Raw genomic sequence first — 25,844 nt, 5'->3', positions numbered from 1 at the left:
GCAGATGCCCAGGTAGCCAGCCTTGACACTTTCCAGGATCAGCGGTGGCTAAAGTGTAAAGTACAAGGCTGATAAAGGGAGCCGGCGGAGAAGTACAAAGAAATATCGTCGGTTTTCCCAACACCTGCAGAGAACCCTTAAGGCAGCGCCTTTTCCCTGGAAATGCAAAGTATGGTCTTTGTCTGATTAGGAAGCTGGAAGTGAGCGGCTGTAGTAGTAGAGGTCTTTCAAGTTTTTTAAGTCCTTATTGGTCCGGCCGGCCAGGGAACGTTGCAGGAGCGGGTGAGGGGTGGGAAAGGAAGCCGAGAAAAGGCAAGTGCAAGATAAAGGGGAAGTGCAGTTAACGAACCCGTCTAACTCTCTTCTCTCTGCCTGAGCGGCGTCTGGCGGGTCTCTCCTCCAGCTTCGCCGGGCCGACTTCCTCAGTGGACCCCAATGGCCAACCACAGATTCAGTTCAGTGTCTGAGGAGGAACCCTGCTGCAACATTTCCAAGAAAACCAAGATCTGTCTCTGCGTCTTCTTTGGTCTCCTGATCGCGGTGATCATCGCGGTGCCGGTCGGTATCCTGATGTGGCGCCATCCGCTCAAGGAGTGGAAGGGGAAGGGCACCACTGCCCATTTTTACGAGATCCTCCTGGGACGGTGCTACACCTATACTCAAATCGTGCGACCTGAGCTGGGGTGAGTCGGCGTCCGTGGCGCGCGGCTGGGCGCGGCTGGGCACAGCTGGGCACCGCTGGGCACCGCGCGCGAAACAAAGCATCTTCTATTCCGGGTCAGCAGAGAGCCCGCTGGCCAGCGCTGAGCAGGGAGTGCTGGCCTTGCGACTCCGTGCCACTCGCCAGAGCGCCTGGCGTTGGCCCCGAGCGAGCGAGCGAGCAAGCGGATGGGGAGCGCGGGGCTCGCTGGCCCAGTCGGCTCAGCGGCAGAACCCCAGCGGAGATGCCCGCCTCTGCGCAAGGTGCACGGAGTCGGGCGGGTCCCGAGCTACCCGCGCGAAGGTAACTGGTAGGGGTGTGTGTGTGCGCGCGCGCGTGTGTGTGTGTCTGTCTTGGGGGATCGCTAGCGTTTTCTACTTTGATTGGGTTTTCTGTTCGCTGTCTCTGGCCCCAAAGTGCCCGGACAGTTACGGCTGACACCTGGTTAAGTGGCTTGCGGAGGCTGCAGGGGGTGGGGGAGCTTCAGGGGGGCCAGACCATTAAAGTGCGTTTTTTTTCGTGAGTATATAACAGTACTTCTTGCGCGCCCAGAGATATAGCGGACCAGAGAACCCAGTAACAAAACCAAAACAATAACAACTTTTTAAAATTGAGATAAAATTCACACTGTAAGGTGCATCCGTTCGATGGATCTGTACAGACCCTGAAAAGTGTGGAAACTTGCCGGACGGTTCCTCGTTCCTCCTGCCGGCTAGTTCCTAATCTCCGCCAAAGGGGACCGCTCGCTTTCTTGACTCCAGTCGCAGGGTTTGGTTTCACCCAGAGAACTCACTTTTGAAGTTGTTCATAAAGGAGAACCAGCCAGAAGTAAGACCTATTCCCCAGACTGCCCAAGGCGAGCACTGGGAGCCACCGCTCGTGCTGTGAGTTTGAAATGCACAATTAATTCCGGTTGCGAACACGGGAAATTCAGGATAAAACCGCATTCGCCCGCCCTCCCCCTCCGTCCGGCGCGTTTTCAGCCCACCGATCCTAAGGAAGATAGCGGAGGTCTCGCGTGCACATTTTTCAAGGCCAAAGATTGCCAGGGTCGCTTAAGTGCTTTGTTTCCGAGTAATTAGATAGTTAATTGAGAAACCAGAAGTTGAGCCGTTCCTTCAGGTTGCACTTAAAAGTAGCAATAAAATCGAGCGCTGTCCGATCTGACATGTAATGATAAATGCCGTCTTTTAATTTTCATCTTAGTGTAACAGTTCTACAATTTTTGTTGTTGCTCATCTTTGGTAAATTTACACTGTTGGTGAGATTATCACCACGGACTAGCAAACCAGATGCACCACAGAAGCCACATGGCTTGCTAGTGTTTGTCAGGGCACTCGCTCAGTATTAAGCACACACGCACACACAAATATATATAGATAAAAATACAGATCTCAGCATACACACACAGGTATATCGACATGTACATAAATATGTATTTGTGTGTATGTTCAAAAATAACAGGATATCTGTTGTTAATATTTCTTGAGCATCCTTCCAGATATCTCACAATACATGCACATATGCGCATTGTATAAATGGGTTAGTAGTTAATACGTCCTGCATGCCAGGCGCTTAAGAAATACCCAGTCATTGAATCCTTCCACAACTCTTTGAGGCACTTAACTAGGGCCATCCCAACTACGGCCATCCCTATTTTACATATGAACAAACTGAAGGGGAGAGTGTGAGTAAATTGCCCAGATTTGGGCTCCAGAGACTGAACTCAGCCTCTACACTATGCCTGTGCTGCTTATAGATGGTCTGTAAGTGGAGTGACCATCAAATGTATTGACCATGCATGGGACTTTTTGAAAAGAAAGGGGATGCTGTTAATTATACAGACTCAGTAGACTTAAACTAGAATATGTGATCACTTTATCCTTGGGTGGTTTAAGAGCACAAACTAGGAGTCCTGCTTGGATTTAAAACTTGGCTCTGTCAGAGTGTAATTTGGGGCAGATTATTTACTTTCTCTGTGCTGCACTGCTCTCAGCTGTAAAATGGAATGAGGGTACCCACCACATGTGGGAATTCTGAAGATCAGGAGGGACAATCCTGATAATGTAGTGAGTCATAATGCTATTGTTTTCAAAACTGCAGTATCACAGACATCTTTCAACAGTGATAAATATAGATCAAGGCCAACATCAAAATGGATAGCTAGTATTAAATTTAATGAAATCACAATCCAGTAAATCAGTCCTCCAGTGATGGAATTTATGTTGTTTCTAATTTTCTTTTAACTGATCTTTTTTTCCCTTTTTTTAAAATAATTTTTTTATTAACATATAATGTATTATTAACCACAGGGGTACAGGTCTGTGAATCACCAGGTTTACACACTTCACAGCACTCACCATAGCACACACCTTCCCCAAAGTCCATAACCCCACCACCCTTTCCCTACCCCGCCCCCAGCAACCCTGTTTGTTTTGTGAGATTAAGTGCCTCTTAAGGTTTGTCTCCCTCCTGATCCCATCTTGTTTCATTTATTCTTTTCCTACCTTTCCTAACCTCCACATTGCCTCTCAACTTCCTCATATCAGGGAGATCATATGATAATTGTCTTTCTCTGATTGACTTATTTTCTCTAAGCATAATACCCTCTAGTTGAATCCATGTTGTCGCAAATGGCAAGATTTAATTTCTTTTGATGGCTGCATGGTATTCTATTGTATATATATACTACATCTTCTTTATCCATTCAACTGATCTTGTTTTTTAATTAAGCACATGGCCTTGGAGATCTTACAGTGTTAGTACATGTAGATTTACCACATTATTTTTAACAGCTCATGGTATCCCACCAGGTAGAGGTAACTATTTGGACAGAAAATTAGTTAACAATTTTCAGGACTGTTCATTCATTCAGCAGATACTTGCTGAGTGTCTACTAAGTGCCAGGCAGCGAGCTACTACCGACAACGCGGGAGTGGAAGACAAACTTCCCACTCAGGAAACTTTCATTCCCGTTGGGAGTCACGTGCTTCAGTGAACGTCTTTGTATATATATTTTTGTGCACTTACAGGAGTGTTTTTGTAGGATAGGTTTTTGGTGGTGGAATGGCTGGATCAAAGGACGGATCGTGCATATTTTAAATTTTGATAAGAATTTCTAAATCCCTCCAAAATAACAGTACCATTTTAGGCTTCCATTACCATCTATCACAGGACATCCTTTCCATTGCTCAAAAGTATCAACTTTTTTTTTTTTTTTTTTTTTTTTTTTTTTTTTTTACTTATGAGAAAAATAGCTCCTAATTGTTCTCTGATTATCAGAGGGTCTCAGCATGTTGTATATAGTAACTGGTCACTTATATTTTTATCTGTGAATTTTCTGTTCAGACCCCTGCTAATTTCCACTGAGTTGCTTATTTATTTCTTTTTAGGGCAGTTTGTTATATATTGAAGATCCTATATATGGTATTTTCTTCTTCTCTGGTCACTGTCCTTGGAACCCTTGTGATTTCTGTTGTGCAAACCGCACCCTGCCCCAGACTTGAACTTCAAGGTTATGACTCTTTGATCAATAATCTGTTTCCTTCCATATTGTTGCAAGTCTGGCATGCTAATGTTTTCTCTTCTAGTCATACCCTCTTAACATCAGAAATCTTTTCTCTGGGGCACCTGGGTGGCTCAGTTGGTTAAGCTTTCCACTCTTGATTTTGGCTCAGGTCATGATCTCAGGGTCCTGGGATGAGCCTCCTGAGTCGGGCTCCATGCTCAGCAGGGAGTCCGCTTGAGTTGCTCTCTCTCCTGCCCCTACCCTTCCCTTTGCACTTGTGCATGCGCACACACACTCTCTCTCTCAAATAAATAAAAATCTAAAAAAAAATAATAATAACAGTAACAATGTCCTCCATGCCTGTCCAGCCTTCATGAATAGTCTCCTTGAGGTATTTCTGAGCTCAGCCTGCCACTCACTTCCAATCCTGATGCCACATTGTGGTAGCCAGGGCTCTCCAGGGAGACACAGAGAGGTGGGGAGGGGCAGAGTTGGGGGAAGAGGACAGGTTTATTTTAAGGCATTGGCTCCCATGCTTGCGGTGGTCAACAGATCCGAAATCTGAAGGGTTGGGCAGACAGGCTAGAGACCTACGGAAGAGTTGATGTTGCAGCTTGCGTCTGAAAATTATTTGCAGACAGAAGTCTCTTTTCCTTTGGAGAGGTCAGTCTTTTCTTAAAGGCATACGGCTGATGAATGGGAACCATCGTTATGGAGGGTAACATGCCTTAACTCAGAGTCCATTCATTTAAATATGACATGCACACATGTGTGTGACCAAATATGTGGGTACCTTAGGTTCTGCCAAGTTGACATGGAGAATGAACCATCGTGCAGATGTTTTAGGTTCTCCAGACAAAACATGTCACTTCCAGATACCACTTTCTGTGTTGGTTCTTGATTGCTGATAAACTACCCTAAATTGTGGTGATGGAAAACGACAGCCATTTAATATCTTTTACAATCGTGTGTTGTCTAAGATCAGTTGGAAGGTCTTTTCACTGATCTCAGCTGTATTCATTCATCTGGGGGCTTGACTTGACTGGAACCCCCCAAATGTACTTATGTAATGGGGCCTGGGTTTTGCGGGGATGGCTGGGCTGCTTTTTTCTGTGTCCTCTCAGGGCCTCTCCTCAATTTCTTCAGAGTTCATAACTCTTTAAAGTGAAGTCTGGCAGGCCTTCTTTAAAAAAAAAAAAAAATCAATGCAATTAATTAACATATAATGTATTATTTGTTTTGGAGGTAGAGTTCAGTGATTCATCAGTCATATGTAACATCCAGTGCTCATCACATCCTGTGTCCTCCTGAATGCCCATCCCCCAGTTACCCCATCCCCCACTACTCTCCCTTCCAGCAACCCTCAGTTTGTTTCCTACGATTAAGAGTCTCTTATGGTTTGTCTCGCTCTCTCTGACTTCATCTTGTTTTATTTCGTCCAGTCTTCCCCTATGATTCTCTCTTTTGTTTCTTAAATGACACATATGAGTGGGATCATATGATAATTCTCTTTCTCTGATTCTGGAGGGGACTTCTCAAAGCTAGCTAGCACCCATAGCTAACACAGCATCCCTTCTCCCACATTCTAAAGGTTAGAACAGTCATCAGGCCTGTCCAGCTTCAAGACAGAAAACAATCCCTACCCCATGATGAGAAGAGTAACAAAAATTTTGTGGGTGGCTTTAACCGTGTGTCTTTACATTAGCTTTTAAACGTTTATTTCCTTCTTGTCTCTTTTGTTCTTCTGTTACATCTATTGTTCTTTACACATTATTATCTTTTATTAACTAGATTTAATAATGATAATGATAGAAATCTGATACATGCCTTCTTGAATATAAGCTCATTGAGTGTAGAAATTTTTTGTTGAGCGATAGACGTCGAGGACCTAAAATGGTGCCTGCAATATAATAAGCAAAAATAGTTCATTGAATTAAATGAATGGTATAGAAGCCAGTATATTACAAATAATAAGAAACAAACAAAGCTATAATAAATAAACTTCTCCAACAAACTTTTCCATACCATTACTCCTGAATCCATCAATCTCTATTTTGGCTTTTAAGGTGTTGATTTTTCTTTTACGTAAATAGCTTCTCAGTATTTCTTTGTAGATCTTAGGACTCTATTTTCATATATTCCTTTTCCTTCATTTTCCTTTTCCAAAGCCTCTGACCCCCACTAGAAGTCACTTTTTGCCAGTCTTTGAGTGTGAGTTGGCGAGCATTGAAACTTGTCCCTGCTTGTTGAGCTGGGACTTAATCTTAAGTTCAGCCAGGAGCATTAAATGCAGATGACACATGGTTCTGATGTCTCAAGATCACATTCAGGAGCTGCAGTCCATCCTGAGATGGCCCTCGGCTTGTGAGACCTGAGAGACATGCAGCCAAGACTCCCCAGAGTGTTAGCAGATGCCTAGTGCTCTTGATACTGGGGGAGAGTGTTACCTGTCTGGGCAATAGTTGGGAGCCAGGGGATGTGGGAAGGTGGGGCACAGTTTGCAGGAGGAAATGGAGAGCCACCACATCCAGAGATGGACTGGGCTTAGAGAGGCCCTCGAAGGTACATTACAGTTCCAGGAAGCTTCTTGCCTTGGGGAATGCCAGCCCTCCCTGTAAATTTTGGCCATCAGTGACAGCTGCTGGCTGTTGAGGGACAGGAGTGGGCATTCCTCAGACAGCTCTCTGCTATCCCTGCTCCATACAAGTGGGGTTCCCAAAGAGAGAGACACTTTTATTCACCCCTACACTCCTGTCATTGGGACATTGCTCATCACATTATAGTCCCTTAGTATATGCTTGTTAAGCTGGACTCAGTCAGGTCCCCGTCATGCTGGTGGAAGCATAAACATATACCGTGAGACACTTCATAGAGAACATTCTTCATCCATTTTATTCTGCTTGCTATTGATCACAGACAGCTGCATCATCTACACTGGGCCTGTAATGACTGTCGTTTCTGATTCTTTTTCTTCACTTCTCAATTTCCTTTTGCTTCTCCTTCCTCTTCAAAATTTCTAGCAAGATTTTTCAGGGGCCAGTTCTTCATTTTTACTACCCCAGGCCTCCCATCTCAATGACTTTAGCATTTTATTCATGTCTACTCAGTAAAATTTGTGAGTTCAAAATGTACAAGATAGCAAATTCCTGCAAACACATAGTAGAGACTCGCTGTGTGCCTGGTGCTAGGTCCACTGTGGGATGCGGGGTGGGGCGTTTCAGAGAGGATGAAAACACCAGTCCTGCTGCCCAGGGTCCTGCCGGGAGGTCTGGGATGACTGGCCTGGAGACAGCATTGTGCAGGGCAGGTGATCTGTAATGGCACATAGCTGTGTCCATGGGCAAGAGAGGGGCCCTGTGGAGGGCAGAGTGGTTTCTGTTCTCTAAGACCTTTGCTAGATTCTGTAGGGGGGTATAAGAGGTACTCAGATACCCATCAAACAAGAAAATACATGAATTGCTGTGAGCGAAGTTCCTGCACCACACCACAGAGATTCAGAAATGAGCACTACCTGCCTGATGGAGCAGAGTCAGGAAGGACCCCACAAGAGAAGTAGCATATGAGGTCTTCCTTTGATGACGGAATTTCAGCAAAGGGTTTTCTGAACAGTGTGTGTTAACCTACTGAATGAATCTGGGAGGCAGATAAGCTGCTACTCCTGGGGAAAGACTGGCCAATGCTTGGATCAAAACTCTTTAAAGAGTATAGGACTTTGACAAGACCCTGCTGGTGAGAGGGTAAGGACCTCATGTTAGCCCACCCACAACGTGGACCTTCTCAGTGTGTGAGAGAGTATAAGCATGACCATATTTGAACAGGACAGGATTGTGTAGCATGTTTTCCCTGTGGGTGGTGGAATGACTTCCTGCTCAATATCTGTATTTCCAGTGAGACCCTGAACCTCATTAGGGCAGAGTCAAGTTGACGGCCTCATATTCACCTGTGTGTCCTAAGTGCTTAGGACTATGGTTGTCAGGCTTCCTTTAACCCCATCTTTCATGCTGGTGTTCTAAGGCACATCAGTGGCCAGAGTCTTAGATGCAACTAACTGAATGGGGAGGGTCAAATAGGGAAAGCGAAACTGGTTTTCCAAGGGTGGGACATGGGTGCAGCTGTGATTGTATATGGGGAAGTCGTACTGCAGGGCTGAGTTATCTTTGGAAGGAAGGGTGGAGTACACAGGCAAGTAAATGGCATTTGGGAACTTCAAGGCTTGAGATGCTATCAGGACACCTGAGAGAATGTAGCTGTGGGGTAGAATCTTCTAGAAGGAAAGGCTACTTCAAAGACCTGGGAGCACCCCAGATGGCTGAGTGGGGGAAAGCAGAGATGAGAAGAGACGGAAAAGGAAAGATGCTACTTCTGTGTTTCACTTCAGAAGTTCCTAGAAAGGTCAAGAGTGCTCACTGCTAATGTCACGCCCATGCTTCTGGTTCTGGTATCATTATTAATAGCTGAGGGAAGTGGTGGTGGTCTGCCTGGAGAAAACTTTTGTTCTTTATCACAACGAACACTCAGGACTTCTCTGCTTACGCCTTTCCTCTTTGGAGAGAAAGCCCTTGGAAAATTGTTGCCAAAAGTCCATTTAGAAATTTTGAAGAGAGAAAGGTTGAGAATCAATGTTTATGGGTTGTTGGCAATGTACTCGGAACCTTACAAAGTTGATTCTGTTATCAGAATCCTGTCAGAAAAGTCTCAGGACACATCCTGTGGTGGAGGAAATGAAGCTTGAGAGAGGTTAAATAATTTTGCTTCTCCTGCAGTTGGTCAGAGCAGGCTGGGTAATTTGTGGGGCCCAGTGAAAATGAAAATGTGGGACTCATTGTTCAAAAAGCAAGGAAAAAGCTTTTACTTTCCTCTGAGGTCTTGTCACCAGCTGGATGGTTTTCACTTGCTATTTAATGTTAAGTCCCCTTGGGCACCAGGAATCCTGCAGGGACACAGCTGACCCTCACAAGTGCCTGGAGCTGCTTTCCACAACTTGGGACATGGGGAAGGTGCCCCTGATCCCACCCAGCTGCACTCAGGCTCATGCTGTGGGTGGGGTGTGGCAGCCTGAGAACCCATCCCAGGGAGATGTGAGCCAAGGCCTCAAGCCCCCAGTGCAGGCTCCAGCATTCCATTGGCCTTGTCTCACAAGACATAAAACAAAGATAAAATTATTAAGAATTTCTGGACAGCAACTGCAGAACATTACACTCCTTGACCTGAGCCCAGGACCCCATGTGATTACATTGGTCAGAGACCTGTGAAGTTGGCTTTGTAGTTAGTAAGTAGCAGAAACCCATCTCTTTCCATTCTTGCCATCATCAGATCCATTAGATTGATGGGAAAACTGAGGCATGCAGTGATTTTTGTTGTTGTTTTTGTTGTTGTTCCTAAGGACCATAGCTGGTAAAGTGGTAGAGGTGGTTTTTGAACTGACTGATGACACTGCCTACAGCCCTCCCATCATAAGGCTCCAAAAGAGTGTATTCTCAGCACGTCTCATGGCCTGAGGCAACCCATTCCAAAGATAGGAGCATTTGTAAAGTCTCCAGATGGAGGTATCTGTTAACTTTCTCCGTCTCAAAGATGAGCCATAAGGCTGCATTGTGAGGTCCTTGGGCTCCTCCTTTTAGGGAAGCAAGGTCCTAGAGCCCAGAGCTTTGTCTCTGTACTCCAGAAGCTATTATGGACTGCTCAGGTAAAGCAGCAGAATGCCCAGTCCTGCCTGGTGGCCAAGCCATTTTCTTTGTGGCTTATCTCTCCGGTTGAACCATCGCCTTCCAGAGCTTGGTCAGGAAAGATGTAGGGCACACTCTGCACTCCTGATCCTGTGCCTGTAGAAGGCCTTGCTGATTGATCACACTTCACTGGGTGGGCCTGGCCCAGCCTCAACATTTTCTACACAGCAGGCTGGGTAGATGCTATCTGTTCCGTTGGTTGGAGCTGTTCTAAGAGATGACATCTGTTTGATATTCTGTGTCAGAATCATGTTGCTTGTCAGCCTAGATATGTAAGTGTAAGTACTTTTATTTTTTTTTTTTTTTAAGTAGGCTCCACATTGGGGCCTGAACTTATGATCTGAGATCAAGACCTGAGCAGACATCAAGAGTTGGGTGCTTAACTGATTGAGCCACCCGAGAGCCCCTGTAAAGTACTTTTTATCCCACCTGGGGATAGTCATCATCATCCTATCCATTTTCAGTCCTGGGTGCTTAAGTTCAAAGGTGGCTAACAAGTGAAGAGGTCGTAAGGAAGAGGCAGCAGGAGGAGAAGGTGGATCACAAAGTTCAAGGGGCTCCGGCGGCTTGGCTTGAAGGAATCTGATGGGACAGAGTATCAGTGACCAAGTGGTCTCTACTGGTCAAGGGATAGTCCTGATGCCTGGGTGTGTGTTGTGTTTCTCTCTCTGTAAGGCCAACTCAAAGCCTCAGATATCAAAAAGTCAAGAATAACGGCCAATAGTTGCACAGTTCATCACAATTTGAGTTCATTTGTTAGAGTAGAAGTTTCAAAAAGTTAAGAGCTTGACTTTCATTAACATACAAAATCAGCGCATGACAAAGATTTATTTACTCCTTTATGGAGGAATCAATGAAATGATAAAGTCAGTATAAAGAACACCTTGGGAGCACTAAGTATTTATACATATTCAAAATAGAATATTAGAATTAGGCTGATAGGTTAGATATAAAACTGGTTAATGTTGCACAAGTTAATTAAAAGCCATAACCTTTGGGGTATATCTTTTATATCAGACAAATTATTTGCATCTTTAACCAACCACATGTATATTGTTAGCATCTAACTTCATAAACTTTGATAGTAAATAGGAAAGGCAAAGACACATTCTGCTACATGATTAAATATTTCTAGGGGCAACCTGTCAATGTTTTTGTAAGATACTGAAAGGACATTCTGCCCACCTTTTTGCCTTATTTCCAGATGGTAAGTGTTTCTGTAACACATTTATTCAGTAAGTGTTTCTCAAGCTCCTTTTATGTCCCACAAACTCTTCTAGATCCTAGGCATATAACAGTGAACAAAACAGACTAGGTTCTTGTTTACATGGATCTTTTATTCTAGTGGGATTGGAGTATAGTGGATAAAACAGGAAAATACACAGTATGGCAGATGGTGGAAAGTGCTAAAAAGAGTGCTCAGCAGTAGTCTTAAGGTGTTAAGTACAATAATAAATAAGAAAGGCTTCCCTGAAAGCTGACATTTTAGCAAAGATCTGAATAAAGAGGGAGAGCAAACCCAGAAACATCTGGGAGAGCCTTCTGGGCAAAAGGAAGAACAAAGACAAAGGCAAAGAACACTATGATTGGATCTTCTGTTAGGGAAATACTTTAAAAAATGCAAAACTAGACAAAATAGTTAACCCCCTTTACCTAATCCCCATTGTCGATAATTAACATTCTGCTCTTAATTTCATCTATCTCCTCACTTTTTTCCCCTACAGAACTTCATTTATTTAAACCATTTTATTTTTAAGATTTATTTATTTATTAGAGAGAAAGAAACAATCTGGCAGGGAGGGGTAGAGAGAGAGGAAGAGAGAATCTTTTTTTTTTTAATTATTTTTATTAACATATAATGTTTGATCTGCCCCAGGGGTACAGGTCTGTGAATTATCAGGCTTACACATTTCATAGCACTTACCATAGCACATACCTCCCAATGTCTATAACCCAACCACCGTATCCCTACCCGCAACCCCCTGCCCTGCCCCCTGCAGCAGCCCTCAGTCTGTTTTGTGAGATTGAGTCTCTTATGGTTTGTCTCCCTCCCAATCCCATCTTGCTTCATTTGGAAAGAGAGGATGTTTAAGCAGATTCTGCATCCAGCTCCAGGCCAATCCCATGACCCTGAGGTCATGACTTGAGTTGAAACCAAGAGTTATATGCTTAACCAACTGTGCCACCCAGGCATCCCTATTTACTTATTTATTTTTAAAGCAGCCTCCACACACAGTATGGAGCCCAGTGTGGGTCTTGAACTCATGGCCCGAGATCAAGACCTGAGCTGAGATCAATAGTCAGGTGCTCAACCAGGTGCCCCTCCCCTAAAGTACTTTAAAGCAAATTCCTGACTTCATATCATTTTGTCTGTCAATTCTTCAGTTTGTATCTCTAACAAAAAATAACATAAAAAAACGTAGTTGACATACCATTGTCACACCTGACAAAACTGAGACTAATTCTTCAATATTACCTGTATCCACCCTGTTTATTTTTTCATGAGTTTCCTAAAAGTGCGGTTTTATGATGGATTTGTTCAAATAAAAATCCACATGTTGCATGAGGCTACTTTATTCTTTAAGTAATATCTTAAAGGATATCTTAAGCATCCTTTTTAAAAAAAAATCTTATTTTTATGTATTCTCTGCACTCAACATAGGGCTCATGTTGAACTCATGACCTCAAGAGCAGGAGTCATATGCTCCACTGACTGAGCCAGCCAGGTGCCCCTCTTAAGCATTCTTTAACTCCTAGCCATTTTTCCTTCTCCATTTTTTAATGCCTGTTACTTTTGAAGAGACTGAGGAGACGGATTGGATTTGAGGGTAAGCAGGAATGCATTAGAGAAGGAACCATGGATTTCTTTGGGCATCAGTCGCAGCAGGAGGGACATAATGTCACAGCACCCCACATTTAGGGGATTAACAGAATTGGGTATTATCTGCTTGATTCATCTATTATAAAGCTCTTCGACAACTTTTCATTTAATTAGTTTGGCACAATTCGGGGATTATTGCCAAGATCGATTATGTCCATAGGGGCTATATAATGGATATTTTATAATTTTAAGACACCTTCTGCATTTATCTACTCTGATTCATCTAAACAGAAGCCTTTCTCTCATCCACCACTTGGCTGCCTTGAAATACAGTCCGTAAAAGAAAGGCAGGATAGATGCTTGATTCTTTTTCCTTATTGATCAGTTTACAGAATAATGGGCTAATGCCCTCCCTATCAATGTCTAGAGATGACCAAGGAGTTTCTTTTTGGTTTCAGGTCTGTAACATTTTTTAAAAAAATTTTTTATTAACATATGGGCGCTTGGGTGGCTCAGTTGGTTAAGTGACTACCTTCAACGCTGGTCATGATCCTGGAGTTCCGGAATCGAGTCAGGCATAGGGCTCCCAGCTCCATGAGGAGTCTGCTTCTCCCTCTGACCTTCTCCTCGCTCATGCTCTCTCTCACTGTCTCTCTCTCAAATAAATAAATAAAATATTGGGGTGCCTGGGTGGCTCAGTGGGTTAAGCCTCTGCCTTCGGCTCAGGTCGTGATCCCAGGGTCCTGGAATCGAGCCCCGCATCGGGCTCTCTGGTCGTTGGGGAGCCTGCTTCTCCCTCTCTGCCTACTTGTGATCTCTCTCTGTCAAATAAATAAATAAAATCTTAAAAATAAATAAATAAAATATTAAAAAAATTTTTAATTAATATATAATGTATTATTAGCCCCAGGGGTACAGGTCTGTAAATCGCCAGGTTTGCACACTTCACAGCACTCACCATAGTCAGGTCTGTAACATTTAAAAAATAAATCACCTATGGTCATTTTTACCAAGCCATTCAACTTGGTATTCATAGTTTTTTTTTTTTTTTGAAAGGTTTTTCTTGTTGCACTTACCCATTTTAAGTACAATTTAATTAAATTATATAAGTAAAGCAACAGGTATAAGCATATTTACAAATAGATAAATAAACAACCAAGTTGGGTGTGGTAGACAGCAGCCTATTCATTATGCGGAGAGAATGGATACTGTTGGTGCCTACAGGGGGTCACGGAGATAAGGGTCAGGTAAGAGTTTTGCAATAAAAGTGAATTGAGATGTGGTCAAGTTTTTTTTTTCTTGCCATGAAGGAACAGAAAATTACCAAGACAAAGTTTTTTGTTTTTTGGTTTTTAAGTAGGCTCCACGCCCAAGGTGGGGCTCAAACCCACCACCCTGAGGTGAAGAGTTGGTTGCTCTACCGACTGAACCACCTGGCTGCCCCAAGACAAACAGAACAGGAAAGTGAATGAGATAAAATCAAGAGTTGATTTTGTGCACGTGCGTGTGTGTATGTGCGGCACGCGTGGGTATTTCAAAAATTCAGGGTTTGCTAGGGGAGGTAGAATTGTGTTTGTGGATTTTTGTAGTTGATGTGATTGGGGATCGTCTTTTTTCAACAAAATTTCCCCAGTAAGTGTCTACTGTGGAGCGTGGGGATGATGAGACTCTTGTTCTGGAGACAAAAACGTGAAAGCCGAGGTCAGAAATTTGACGAATAAATGGAGCGAGAGAATATCTTTTTATTTTCCCTTTGTAGGGACTCTCACTTTTTCTAATTACAAAACTAAAACAAGCCATTGGAGGACATTGAGAAAAACACAAAAATAGAAGAATACAAAATCACTTGACCCCCAAAGTGGAATTCTAAGTAGTGATGAATGCCACAATTGCCCTCCCCGCCCAAGATAGTAGATTCACAAAAGGAAGATACAGAGCTGTTTAAATGGTTTCAGTATATGTAATTAAAAAAAATATTATTTGACAGAGATTAGGTGCACATGCAGGGGGAGCAGGAGAGGGAAAAGCAGGATCCCTGGAGAGCAGGGAGCCCGATGTGGGGCTCGATCCCAGGACCCTCAGCATATACATTTTATAGATATTAATTCCAATGTCTTTTATAATAATGACATTTAGGAAAATCACTAAGCTCGGTTTTCTACTTCTTAGTAGAATGTATCAAACATGATGCGTCCACATGGTAGAAAGTTATCTAGGTCTTTGGTCCTTGGATGTTTTGAAGCAGTAAAGTCTAATTTGAAGGGACATGAGTAATTCCCCAAGACATATTTTTACTTGGCCTCCATCCGTACTTGCCTCAATACCATTCAAATGTTACTTTTATTATGACTGTCCAGCAAATATTATGGAGCCATTGCTGTGTTTGGCACCTCATAGTTTTATTGCAAAAATCATAATAAACGTACTTTCCTCATTATCTCAGTTCTTGGGCGTAAGAGTTTGTTGATGAATTAACTTAACCCAGAGCAGTGTCAAAGTTAGTAATTATACTTCCTTGGGAATTCTTCAAGAGCAAAGAAAGACTGAAAACAAACAAACTATGAGAGATTTAAAATTACAAAGGAACGTTTGAGACTTGGATCAAAGACGGTGGATCACATTTTGGGGAACTTCCTTCCTGTTTTAGCACTTCTCTCTAGATTGAATTTTTTCAAGGTGACTTTTGAACCTCTGGATGGGAACACATCAGTTTACCACTGAGAACTGTCCTCTTTGTATTTGCCATGTCTTTTTCCTTCTTCAATATTCCTTATTCTCATGTCAGTATCTCCTCTCAATTTGTCTTTTTTTTTTTAACTGAAGATGTTAAATTATGAACATTTTGAACACACTGAAATGTCTAGGGAATAATATTACAGATACCTATCTACTCATCATAAAGAGTTAACAGGTATAACATGTTTGCTTTAGATCTTTTTCCTAGGGTTTTTTTTTTTGCTTGTTTGCTTTTGAGTTTGAGTCTCGGTGAGTTTGAACTTGAAACCCTGAGATCCTGAGATCAAGACCTGAGCTGAGATCAAGGGTTGGATGCTCACCAGACTGAGCCACCTAGGTGCCCCTTTTGTAGCTTTTACAGAAATAACACATGACACTTAAAATCAAAGTCTCTATCTCCACAGTTCCCTTTTCTTCTTTCTTTGGAAAGGAGGCTTGTAAACTGAGTATTTGATATTTTGGATCAATGTGATAGGATTCATGCTTTGCCAAGAGGGAAGAAGAGCGAGGAAAGTCTATTTGGGTTGGGAACCAAGTGTCTGACACATTATGTTTGCCCAAACTGGTCTCCAAATTTGTGGTGTCTGCTTACTTTTCAGAAAAGGAATCTGAAGGTCCTTGTTTCTAGTCATCCTTACCATGGCTTGCAACAATTTTTGCCTATCTCTTTGTGGCTTTAATTTTTGTTTCCCTGATTACTAACACAATTAACCATCTTTTTATGTGTTTATTGGCCATTCTGGTTTCTTCTGTGAAGAGCCTATTTTTGGTTTTTGCTTGTTTTTTATGCTGAATTGTATGTCTTCTATATACATTCAAGATTTTAATTATTTTGGTCAGTTACACAGATGGCAAATATGTCCTCCCAGTGTGTGTCCTTTTTTTTTTTTTTTTAAGATTTTATTTATTTATTTGACAGACAGAGATTACAAGTAGGCAGAGAGGCAGGCAGAGAGAGAGCGGAAAAAAGGCTCCCTGCTCAGCAGAGAGCCCGTTGTGGGGCTCGATTCCAGGACCCTGAGATCATGATCTAAGCTGAAGGCAGAGGCTTAACCCACTGAGCCACCCAGGTGACCCCGTCTGTGTCTTGACTCTTGACTTTATTCGGATCCCTTGTATTGCTGATGATTTTAATGTGATTACATTAATGTGATTAATGTGTTTATCTTTTATGGCTGCGTGTTTTGTACCTTATTTAAGAACTTACTATTTTTTTAATCAGAGGTCACAATAAAGGTCACATATATTCCAAAATTTTTGAACTTTTGCCTTTTGCGATGAACTTTTTAAAATCCATTTGGAATTTGTCTCTGTGTGTGGTATAAGGTAGGGACCAAATTTCATTTTTTCCTCACAGATGGATAATCAGTTGAGTGAATACTATATATCAAATAATCCATCCTTTACCAGAGGCTTTATAATGCCACTTCTATTGCACTTCAAATTCATTAGTTGATTATGGGATTCCCTAATCTGCTTTATAATCTGTATATCCCTAAATAATTACCACATTGTTTAAATTACTAATGTCTTGATATCCAGCAGGGATGGTCCAATTTCTGTTGCTAGACATTAGTTTACATATTTTGGAAGTACTTAGAGAAACAGAATCATAGGGCGCCTGGCTCAGTTGGTTGAGGTCTGCCTTCGTGATCCCAGGCTCCCGCCTCTAGCTCCCTGCTGGGCGGGGAGCCGCTTCTCCCTCTTTCTCTACCCCGCACTTGTGCTTGCTTGCTCTCTCTCTCTCTCTCTCTCTAATATAAATAAATAAATAAAATCTTTCTTAGAAAAGAAACAGAATCATATGCCCTGTACTCTTTTGTGTCTGGCTTCTTTAATGGCTTTGCCTTGATGTTTTTGAAATTCATCCCTGTCGTGTGTGTCTGCTGTAAACTGTTCCCTTTTATTGCTGCATTGTAGTCCATTGTGTGGCTGTGTACCCCAGTTTGTTTCTCCATTCATCTTTTGATGGACATGTGGCTTGAATCCCCTTTTGGATATTACCAGTAAAGCTCCCATGGACAAGGTTATTGTGTGAATACTGTGTTTCATTTCTCTTCGTTGAATACCCAGAATTGAAGTAGCAGAGCCACAAGCTTAAAAAGCTAATGAAGAAACTATTAAATGGTTTTACAAGGTAATCGTGTGGTTTTACATGTTTATGGTCAGTGTACGAATATTCTAGTTGCTACACATTCTTACTGACACTTGATATCGTAAGACTTGTATACCTTAGCCATTTTAATGGGTTTGTAGTGGTATTTTTATAGTGTTTTTAATTTTTCATTTCCCTCATGACTAATGATGATGTTGAACATCATCTCACAGACTTATTGAATTAGGTTTTCACCCTACCAAGCAGGGAGACTGATGTAGGACTATCCCAGGACCCTGGGATCATGACCTGAGCTGAAGACAGATGCTTAACCGACTGAGCCCCCCAGGTGCCCTGGCTCTTTAATAAGACTTCAAGTCAGGTAATGTAAGTCTTCCAGCTTTTCTCCTTTTGATTACTTTGGTGAGGTTGTTTGTATTTTCACATAAATTTTAGAATCATTTTTTGAATCACCGTTTGCATCCACATGGATGGAACTGGAGGGGATTATTTTAAGTGAAGTAAGTCAAGCAAAGAAAGACAATTATCATATGGTTTCACTCATATGTGGAACATAAGCAATAGCACGGAGGACCACAGGGGGAGGGAGGGAAATCCAAAGGGGGAGAAATCAGAGAGGGAGCTGAACCATGAGAAACTCTGGACCCCGAGAAACAATCTGGGGGTTTTGGAGGAGAGAAAGGTGGGGGAGGGGTAACAGGGTGATGGGTATTGAGGACGGCACCTGTTGCGATGAGCACTGGGTTTTATACTTAACTAATGAATCATTGAACACTGCATTAAGGACGAATTATGTACTATACAGTGGCTGACTAAACATAATAAAAAATAAAAATGAATAAAAATAAAAAGTGGGTAAAATTATTTTAGAATTCTTTTGTCAATATTAACAAAGTGTGCTAAAATTTTGATTTGTGATCTGTGAAATCTACAGATACATTTTAGTGATAGTTAACATCTTGATAGGGAGCCTTCCAAGCCATGAATAGGGTACACTTTCGTTTCTTCAGGCATTTTAAAATTTCTCTCAGCAATATTTTGTTTTCAGACCACTAATCTTGCATATATTTTGTTAAATTTATGACTCAATAGTTTCTATTTTGGGACTGTTACAGCTTTATTGCTATTACATCAAAGTAGAATATATATGTGTGCTTATATAATAAGTATATATGTGTATATACTTGACATAAAGGCATATATAATTTGAAAAATTATATTTTGAAAAATCTTTTCTTTAAAATTTTTTTTTATTTTTAAGCCTTTGTTATACAGTTTTCACACATTCCCAAAGACAGAACAAATAATGCAACAACCTCCTTTGTGCACATCACCCAGATATGACAGGTATCACCTGATGTCCAGCTTCCCACATCCTGGGTTCTACTGACTACAACCCTGGGTGTCAGTTAACATTTTTGAAAAATGTTTTCCAGTGGTTCAAGTTTTGAATGTTGGTATTGTATCCACAATTTTTAGACAGCAGCAAGTTTGACATGTTTGAGAAATCGAACAGTTTTGGCACCTAGCAGATGCAGGGCAGAAGTGAACACTTTTAGGTCAGAGGTAGTCGGAGATGACACAGTTATGAAGGTACAGGCATTTCACCTTTTTTCTTAAATATAGTCCAGAAAGATCCAACCTTACACAAGAGCAAGTCCTAAAGTGATACATTTCCCTAGTGACCACACATTTCATTTATCGTTATCTCCTGTTTTATAACTAATTCCCTATGGACCAAAAGCTTTGGAGGTTAGGAGTGCTGTGTGTCTTGTTAGCTGCTATTTTCTAAGAGTATAACTAATACTCTGCATGGTGCTCTGTATTAACTGGTCAAAAGAATACAAAGTATAAATAATGTTTAATAGGAGTATTTTATAAGTTCATGTTTATAACATTTGGATATTACAGTAATGATAGTAGATCTTGATGAGTCCAAAAATTTAAGCTAAGGGATTACAAGAAGTGACTATCACAGAATGACTCAAACCTCAACATTAACTCTACTTTCTAATCTGTTTTGCTTTATAGTTTTAGGAAAATTGTCATTCCAACAGGTGATTGATTAGTAAGGAACTGGCTTGCTTAAAATTCTAGGAGAAGTAGCTCTTTCTGCCCACAGGTCCTACCCATGCTTTAATAAAACCACCTTTTTGCACTTAAAAAAAAAATTCTAGGAGAAGACATGCTCAGGCTTGAGATGGGCATGAAGGGTGAGCACATAGAACGATAGATTCAGGGATATTGCTTTCTTAACAATACATGTATAAAATATTTAGATATAGGCAGTATTTTCCAAGATCTTCCCCCAAGTAAAGTCACAAAATACATGATTTGACATAAAGGCAGAAAACAAAAATCAAAGCCCAAAACAAATCTAGGAAGCAAAAACAAAAAGATGAGCACTCCCAGGCCCCCATTGGTTTGGAAATTAAAACAGCCCTTCTTTGGTGATGATTCAGACAATCAGTTCTCAGTCTTCATATGCCTGGACCAGTAGAGAGCATCTGACAGAGTTTCTCACTTCCTCCAACTTAGTATACTTTCTTCTCTTGGCTTCCAGAATACCCCATTCTCCTGCTTTTTGTCCCACATTCCAGTCTGTTGGTTTTTTTTCTCCCAGCCTCTTCTGTTGGATTGCCTCAAGGATAAATCTTCTCTTCTTTGTCTCTTGGGTGCTGATCTCAGATCGGTTTATGGCTTCGATTCTCCTGAACTTTAGACTCATACATCCCTCTGATTATTCTGTAGCTCCACTGCATGTCTCTTAGAAATTTCAAATCCGGCGTATTCAGAACTGAGCTGGTCAGTGCCACCTCCACCTAAGCTTTCTCCATCCCAGTTCTGGGCAACCCCATCCCTCCAGGGGCTCAGGCTACAAACCTTGGAATTACGAATGACTCCTCCTTTTTTTTTTTAACACCACACATCTAATCCGTTAGGAAGTGTAAGGCGAATTGGAATTTATCACTATTCACCATCTTTGCTGGACCACCCTGGTGCAGATCACCGCTGGTACTTGCCCAGATTCCTGGTCTATGTGCCTCCACTCTTTCCCTCATTTGGGCTGTTCTCAATGAGGCAGGCAGAGAAATCCTTTGAAACTTAAAGTAATATCATGTGCTTCCTGTACTCCGGATCCTCAGTGGCTCCTTAGTTCTGCATGAGTGGAAGGTAAATTCTGGACAATGGTTTGGGAAACTCCCCAAGTCAGCCCTCACCTCTGTCTACTATCCACCTGGCTTTCTGCAGCCATGAGCCACACTGGCTTCTTTGCTGTGTCTTGAACATATCAGGCAATAGGGCCAGATTCATGGGATTAGTGACTTCTGAACTTTCTTGATCCTGACTCTGAGATCAAGCGTCCTATGCCCTACCCACTGAGCCAGCCAGGCACCCCAAGAATCTTCTGCCTTCAAGATCCTACTTGGAAAATCCTGACTTCCTCAGCGAATCTCGCCGGTTGCTCTCTTTGCCCACAAGGTGGCAGTGTCCACCTTCAATTACAGGTTCTCCCAGCCTTAAATTTGAGACTAAACCTACTTGTTTTCCTTGGGCCCAGACAACGTGCGCTGCAGGACTTGACAGCGGGAAAATTCATGGAATGAGTGTAATTACCACTTGTGATCCAAGTGCTTTTAGGGATGAGGATTTAGGGTGTGAGAGCTTTCCCTGGGGGAGGAACACATGAAGAAGCTGATGTTGCTTTTGCGGGGCAGGGGGACACTTTGAAATAAAACTTATTTGTGGGAAGGGTGGGAGTGCATCCTGGAAGGTGACAGCACAGACTTATGAAGCATAAAGTAGGCTGACAACATGCGGATTTCACCACCAGGTGTACCTGTTTTTCACCTTGGCATAGGACTTTAACTCTCTGCCCATCCCCTGGATCCCACTGCTGTATCCCATCACCTGGGAAACACATGCCCTGTTCTGGTCCTCAGCTTCTTGTGGGATCTAGGGAAAGGACAATCCCTCTGTGGTCTTAGGTCCTCATTTCTGTTAGAAGCAACTTTGTTTCCTGTGGGAGGCAGCATTGTTTCGGAGGAAGAGCCTCGTTTGGAACGTCAGGCAGCTCTGCTCCTCCCTCAGTGTTTGGTTTTAGTCCTTCCTACTGGAAGGAGCAGAGTGGTAGGAAGGGGGGAGGACATGCTGTTGATCTTGAATCCTGACTTTTGTGCCCAGCCTGGTTGGCACAGAGCCTCCAGATCACCAATTAAGGAGGCAAACAGAGAAATACTGTCATGGCTAAGATGCAACTCAACATGCAGACTTTATTAGCAAATTGGGTCTTCCAGAAACTGCTCCTAGAGCTGCTGCCAAGCATAAACCCTGCTTAAGGCACGCTGGTTTTCCCAGGCCTTTCAATTCTTTAATATCCCATTCAAGACTGCAGGTTCCTGTCAATGTCCCTCAGCCCAAGACCACCAGGAATACAGAGCAGTTGAACAAGATGGGTTTCATGGCTCTTTGCAAGGGTGAGCGCTCATTACAGGACCCATGGGGGCAAGGGAGCACTCAGTGTGAGGATGTTAGCAAGGATTTATAGAGCTGGAGCTTGTTTGATGACATTTAGGGTGTCAGAGAGTCTGGCTTTGCCTGGATGCTGCCCGGAATGAGGGTCATTCTTGGATGGGGTTTGTTAATCTTGTCAGCTGGAAGAATGAAGCAAAGCAGAAGCGGTCATTGTTAAAGAAGGAGCAGTCACTGGTATTTGTGACAATACAAGGATATTTGGTCTTTCTGTGTGTGTGACAGTGTATTAGCTGGAACTTCAGGTAGATGGGCTAAACGTTTGTGCTAGAATGAAGAGAACTATCTCTTAAATGCCCTTAACAGGATGTCCTTGGTTAAAGGATTACTTAGAGAAAATAACTTCATAATCTCTGAGGCATGAGTCCCTGGAAAATCATTTAAGCTGTGGAGCTCTCTGGGGAACAAGAAGGAGCTGTTTCATCATTTCAGTCCTTCCAGTTGTGTGACTGACCATACAGAACCCAAAAGGTCAGTCAGTGGCATGATCCATGATTCTGGGTGAACAAGTGTGTGTCCTATACAGGAGAGCAGGCAGGCAGGATCTGGGAGGCTATGCAGGAAGCACCATCCTCCCCTCTCTCTGTCTGAGCCTCCGGATTGCTTGTCTCCTCGGTAGTATTCATAAACTGTGACTCTTAGTATGATCTGTGATGAAGAGTGATTTGACAACCCAGTCTTGCTTAAGAAGGCAAGGAAGTCTTAAAAGTGGAAAGAAAGCTCCATTGGAGAAAGTCTGTGACCCTAACCTGTACCTCTCCTCGTATTTTCACCTCACTGGGCCTCGAGAAGTGGGGTTGGGGCACTGAGTCTTGCCTGATTATGTGCTTTTGTCTTCTATTTTATTTGAGGGCAGAGGGATAGGGTGGCTGGGTGATGGACATTGGAGAGGGTTTGTGCTATGGTGAGTGCTGTGAAGTGTGTAAGACTGATGATTCACAGACCTGTACCCCTGAAACAAATAATACATTATATGTTAATAAAATAAAATAAAATAAAGATTTATTTATTTATTTGAAAGAGAGAGAGAAAGAGTGGTGGAGAGGAGGGACAGAGGGAGAGAGAACATCTCCAGCAGACTCCTTGCTGAGTGCAGAGCCCTCCCTATTCAGGGCTCGATCGCATGACCCTGAGATCATGACCTGAGCCAAAGCCAAGAGCAGGACACCTAACTAACTAACTGAGCCACCCATGTGCCCCACATGCTATTGTCATTAACTGGAGGAGAGATGAGAAAAAAACATGGTAGCTGAGAGAAATGGGGGAGGGCACAAAAACGATGGGGGGTGACCAGGTGGCGATCCATGTTCATCTCTGCTGGACACCGGAATTCCTAAAGCTGTGTGTTTTCTTTCAACCCAGGTCCTAGGACTTTCCAAGATTCTCAAACGTTTGGTCTAATTGCTCAAGTGACTCTAAACAGAAAATGAAAGTTTTATTATGACCTCCATTGTAATACATGTTTATTCTAGGAAAATTCGAAGTATAAGGAAGGGAGGATGACAAAGCAAAGCAACACTTATACACTGAGCAACCAGACATAACTATTTTTATAGCATGGTTTAATTATTGCAAGCATTTTTCTCCCCTTCAGTTTCTAAAGATCAGTTGTGATTGTACTATATCTCTGCATAAAAAAATTGACTCCCCTCCCCTTTTTATGTCTGTCTGTCTATCTGTATGTATTTATATTTAAATTCAAGTTAGTTAACATATAGTGTGTTATCAGGTTCAGGGTAGAATTTAGTGATTGATCAGTTACATCACAAGTGCCCCATCCCCCAGTGACCCCATCCCTCCCCCACCTCCCCTCCAAGAACCCTCAGTTTGTTCCCTAGAGTTAAGAGTCTCTTATGGTTTGACTTTGTCTATTTTTACCTTGATTTTTTTTCCTTCCCTTCCCTTATGTTCATCTGTTTTGTTTCTTAAATTCAACATGAGTGAACTCGTATGGGGATTATCTTTCTCCGACAGACTTATTTTGCTTAGCATAAAGCCCTGTAGTTGCACCCAGTTTGTTGCAAATGGCAAGATTTCATCCTTTCTGATGGCTGAGGCATATTCCATTGTAGATATACACCATATCTTCTTTATCCATTTATCTGTCGATGGACATCTGGGCTCTTTCCATAGTTTGGCTGTTGTGGACATTGCTGCTGTAAACATTGGGGTGCACGTGCCTCTTCAAGTCACTGTGTTTGTATCCTTTGGATAAATACTCAGTAGTGCAATTGTTGGGTTGTAGAGTAGCTCTATTTCTAACTTTTTGAGGAAACGCTACACTGTTTTCCAGAGTGGCAGCACCATCTTGCATTCCCACCACCAGTGTAAGAGAGTTCTAACACCCTCCCATAGTTTAGGTAGCTTGGATAATACATGAATCCATTTTCACTGTAAGCCAGTAATACAGAAAATATGGGGTGAAGGTAGAAATCCGCCTTTATTTTTCTTCTGAGAGACAACCCCAGTTGCCAGTTTGACGCGCATCTTCTTTCTGTTTTCTAGAAGATGAGGTCTACTGTCATCACTTAATGTAAAATAAACATCCCCGAAGAGATTCCAAGCTCTTTATAAATACAATGTTCAAAGGCTACTTTATATTCCACGGAGCACAGACACCTTTTGAATCCATCCCCTTCCATCGGCTGCACCCCTCTAATCTCTCCAGAACCCATCAAAGGAAGCAAAGCCACAACACGGGCAGATAGAGACCCACAGTGGTTACGAATGCAGTTAGATTTCGCATGTCACAACACCTGGGAGAGCACACAAAGAAAAATCACTTTCAAAATGAGGATACTGATTCATACTTAATCAGTGAGTGAGTGGTTTTGTTTTTTTGTTCTGTTTCTGTCTTTTGTAGCAAAAAATTAGAGAACTTCATACAGTTGATTGGGTTTTTAAGTTTTAGTGCCTTTGACAAGTCACCAGCGCCCTGATTCTAATTTGTTCAGCTCTTTCTCAGCCTTGTACCATGATACGGCTCTCGGTAGGACCTAGGTAAGAATTTATGGACTGAAAGAGTGGATGGATGAACGGATAAACAGGATGAGGGTTAAACCTACAATGGAATGTTACTTGGTCTTAAAGGGGCAGGGGATTCTGACACCTGCTACAACACGGATGAGCTGTGAGGACAGCTGTGTTGGGTGAAATCAGCCAGTGAGGGAATGACAAACAGGGCGATTCTGCTAATGCAGTTTCTAATTCCCTGGTTTGGAAAGTGGGAGGGCAATTTCCAGGGACTGGGAGGGGTGGGGAATGGGAAGCTCTTGAAAAATTCTTGCTTCAGCCTTTTCCACTTTTCCCATTCTGACTTGGTCAGCCTGGAGTCAGGCACAGTAACCTTTTCCCAAACTCTGGAAGCTCTGGTTACTGCAACACTGGTCAAGGGTGGCGGGAGCTGAGAGCCATAGGGACAGATGACTTCCAACTGCCCATCTGGTTTAAGCACAGACCACCCTTGGGAACAGCCCCAGGGGTGACAATCACCACATCATATTCTCCAGCACAAGCATCAGGTCTACCTGGAAGTATCACCATTTTGGGACAGATGAGCCATTTTTAAAGAAAAAAATTTTTGAACTTCCAGAAACGACTCATATTCTTTCCATGCTGCTGCTTTGGTCAGAGCTCCACCTCTGTCTCTGCTGGACGCAGGAATTCCCAAGCCCTTCTGATTCTCTGTACCAGGTATCTGACTG

General features: G+C 42.5%; 1 protein-coding gene across 2 annotated transcripts in view; it reads left to right on the top strand.

The window, feature by feature from the left end:
* The first annotated feature begins 389 nt into the window (after positions 1-389).
* Positions 390-25,844, top strand: part of CD38 (CD38 molecule) — a 44,257-nt gene continuing 18,802 nt past the window's right edge. Inside the window, exon 1 of one of the 2 annotated variants that reach the window (XM_032854676.1) lies at positions 390-683. In XM_032854676.1, the coding sequence (XP_032710567.1) occupies positions 436-683 (248 nt within the window). In that variant the 5' untranslated portion in view covers positions 390-435. The remainder of the gene's footprint in view (positions 684-25,844) is intronic. The other variant, XM_032854665.1, reaches the window with a different exon arrangement.

The sequence above is a fragment of the Lontra canadensis genome, unplaced genomic scaffold (assembly GCF_010015895.1).
Source record: "Lontra canadensis isolate GAN:19392208 unplaced genomic scaffold, GSC_riverotter_1.0 scaffold1, whole genome shotgun sequence".
NCBI lineage: Eukaryota > Metazoa > Chordata > Mammalia > Carnivora > Mustelidae > Lontra > Lontra canadensis.
This window is presented reverse-complemented; position numbering and strand designations above follow the sequence as displayed.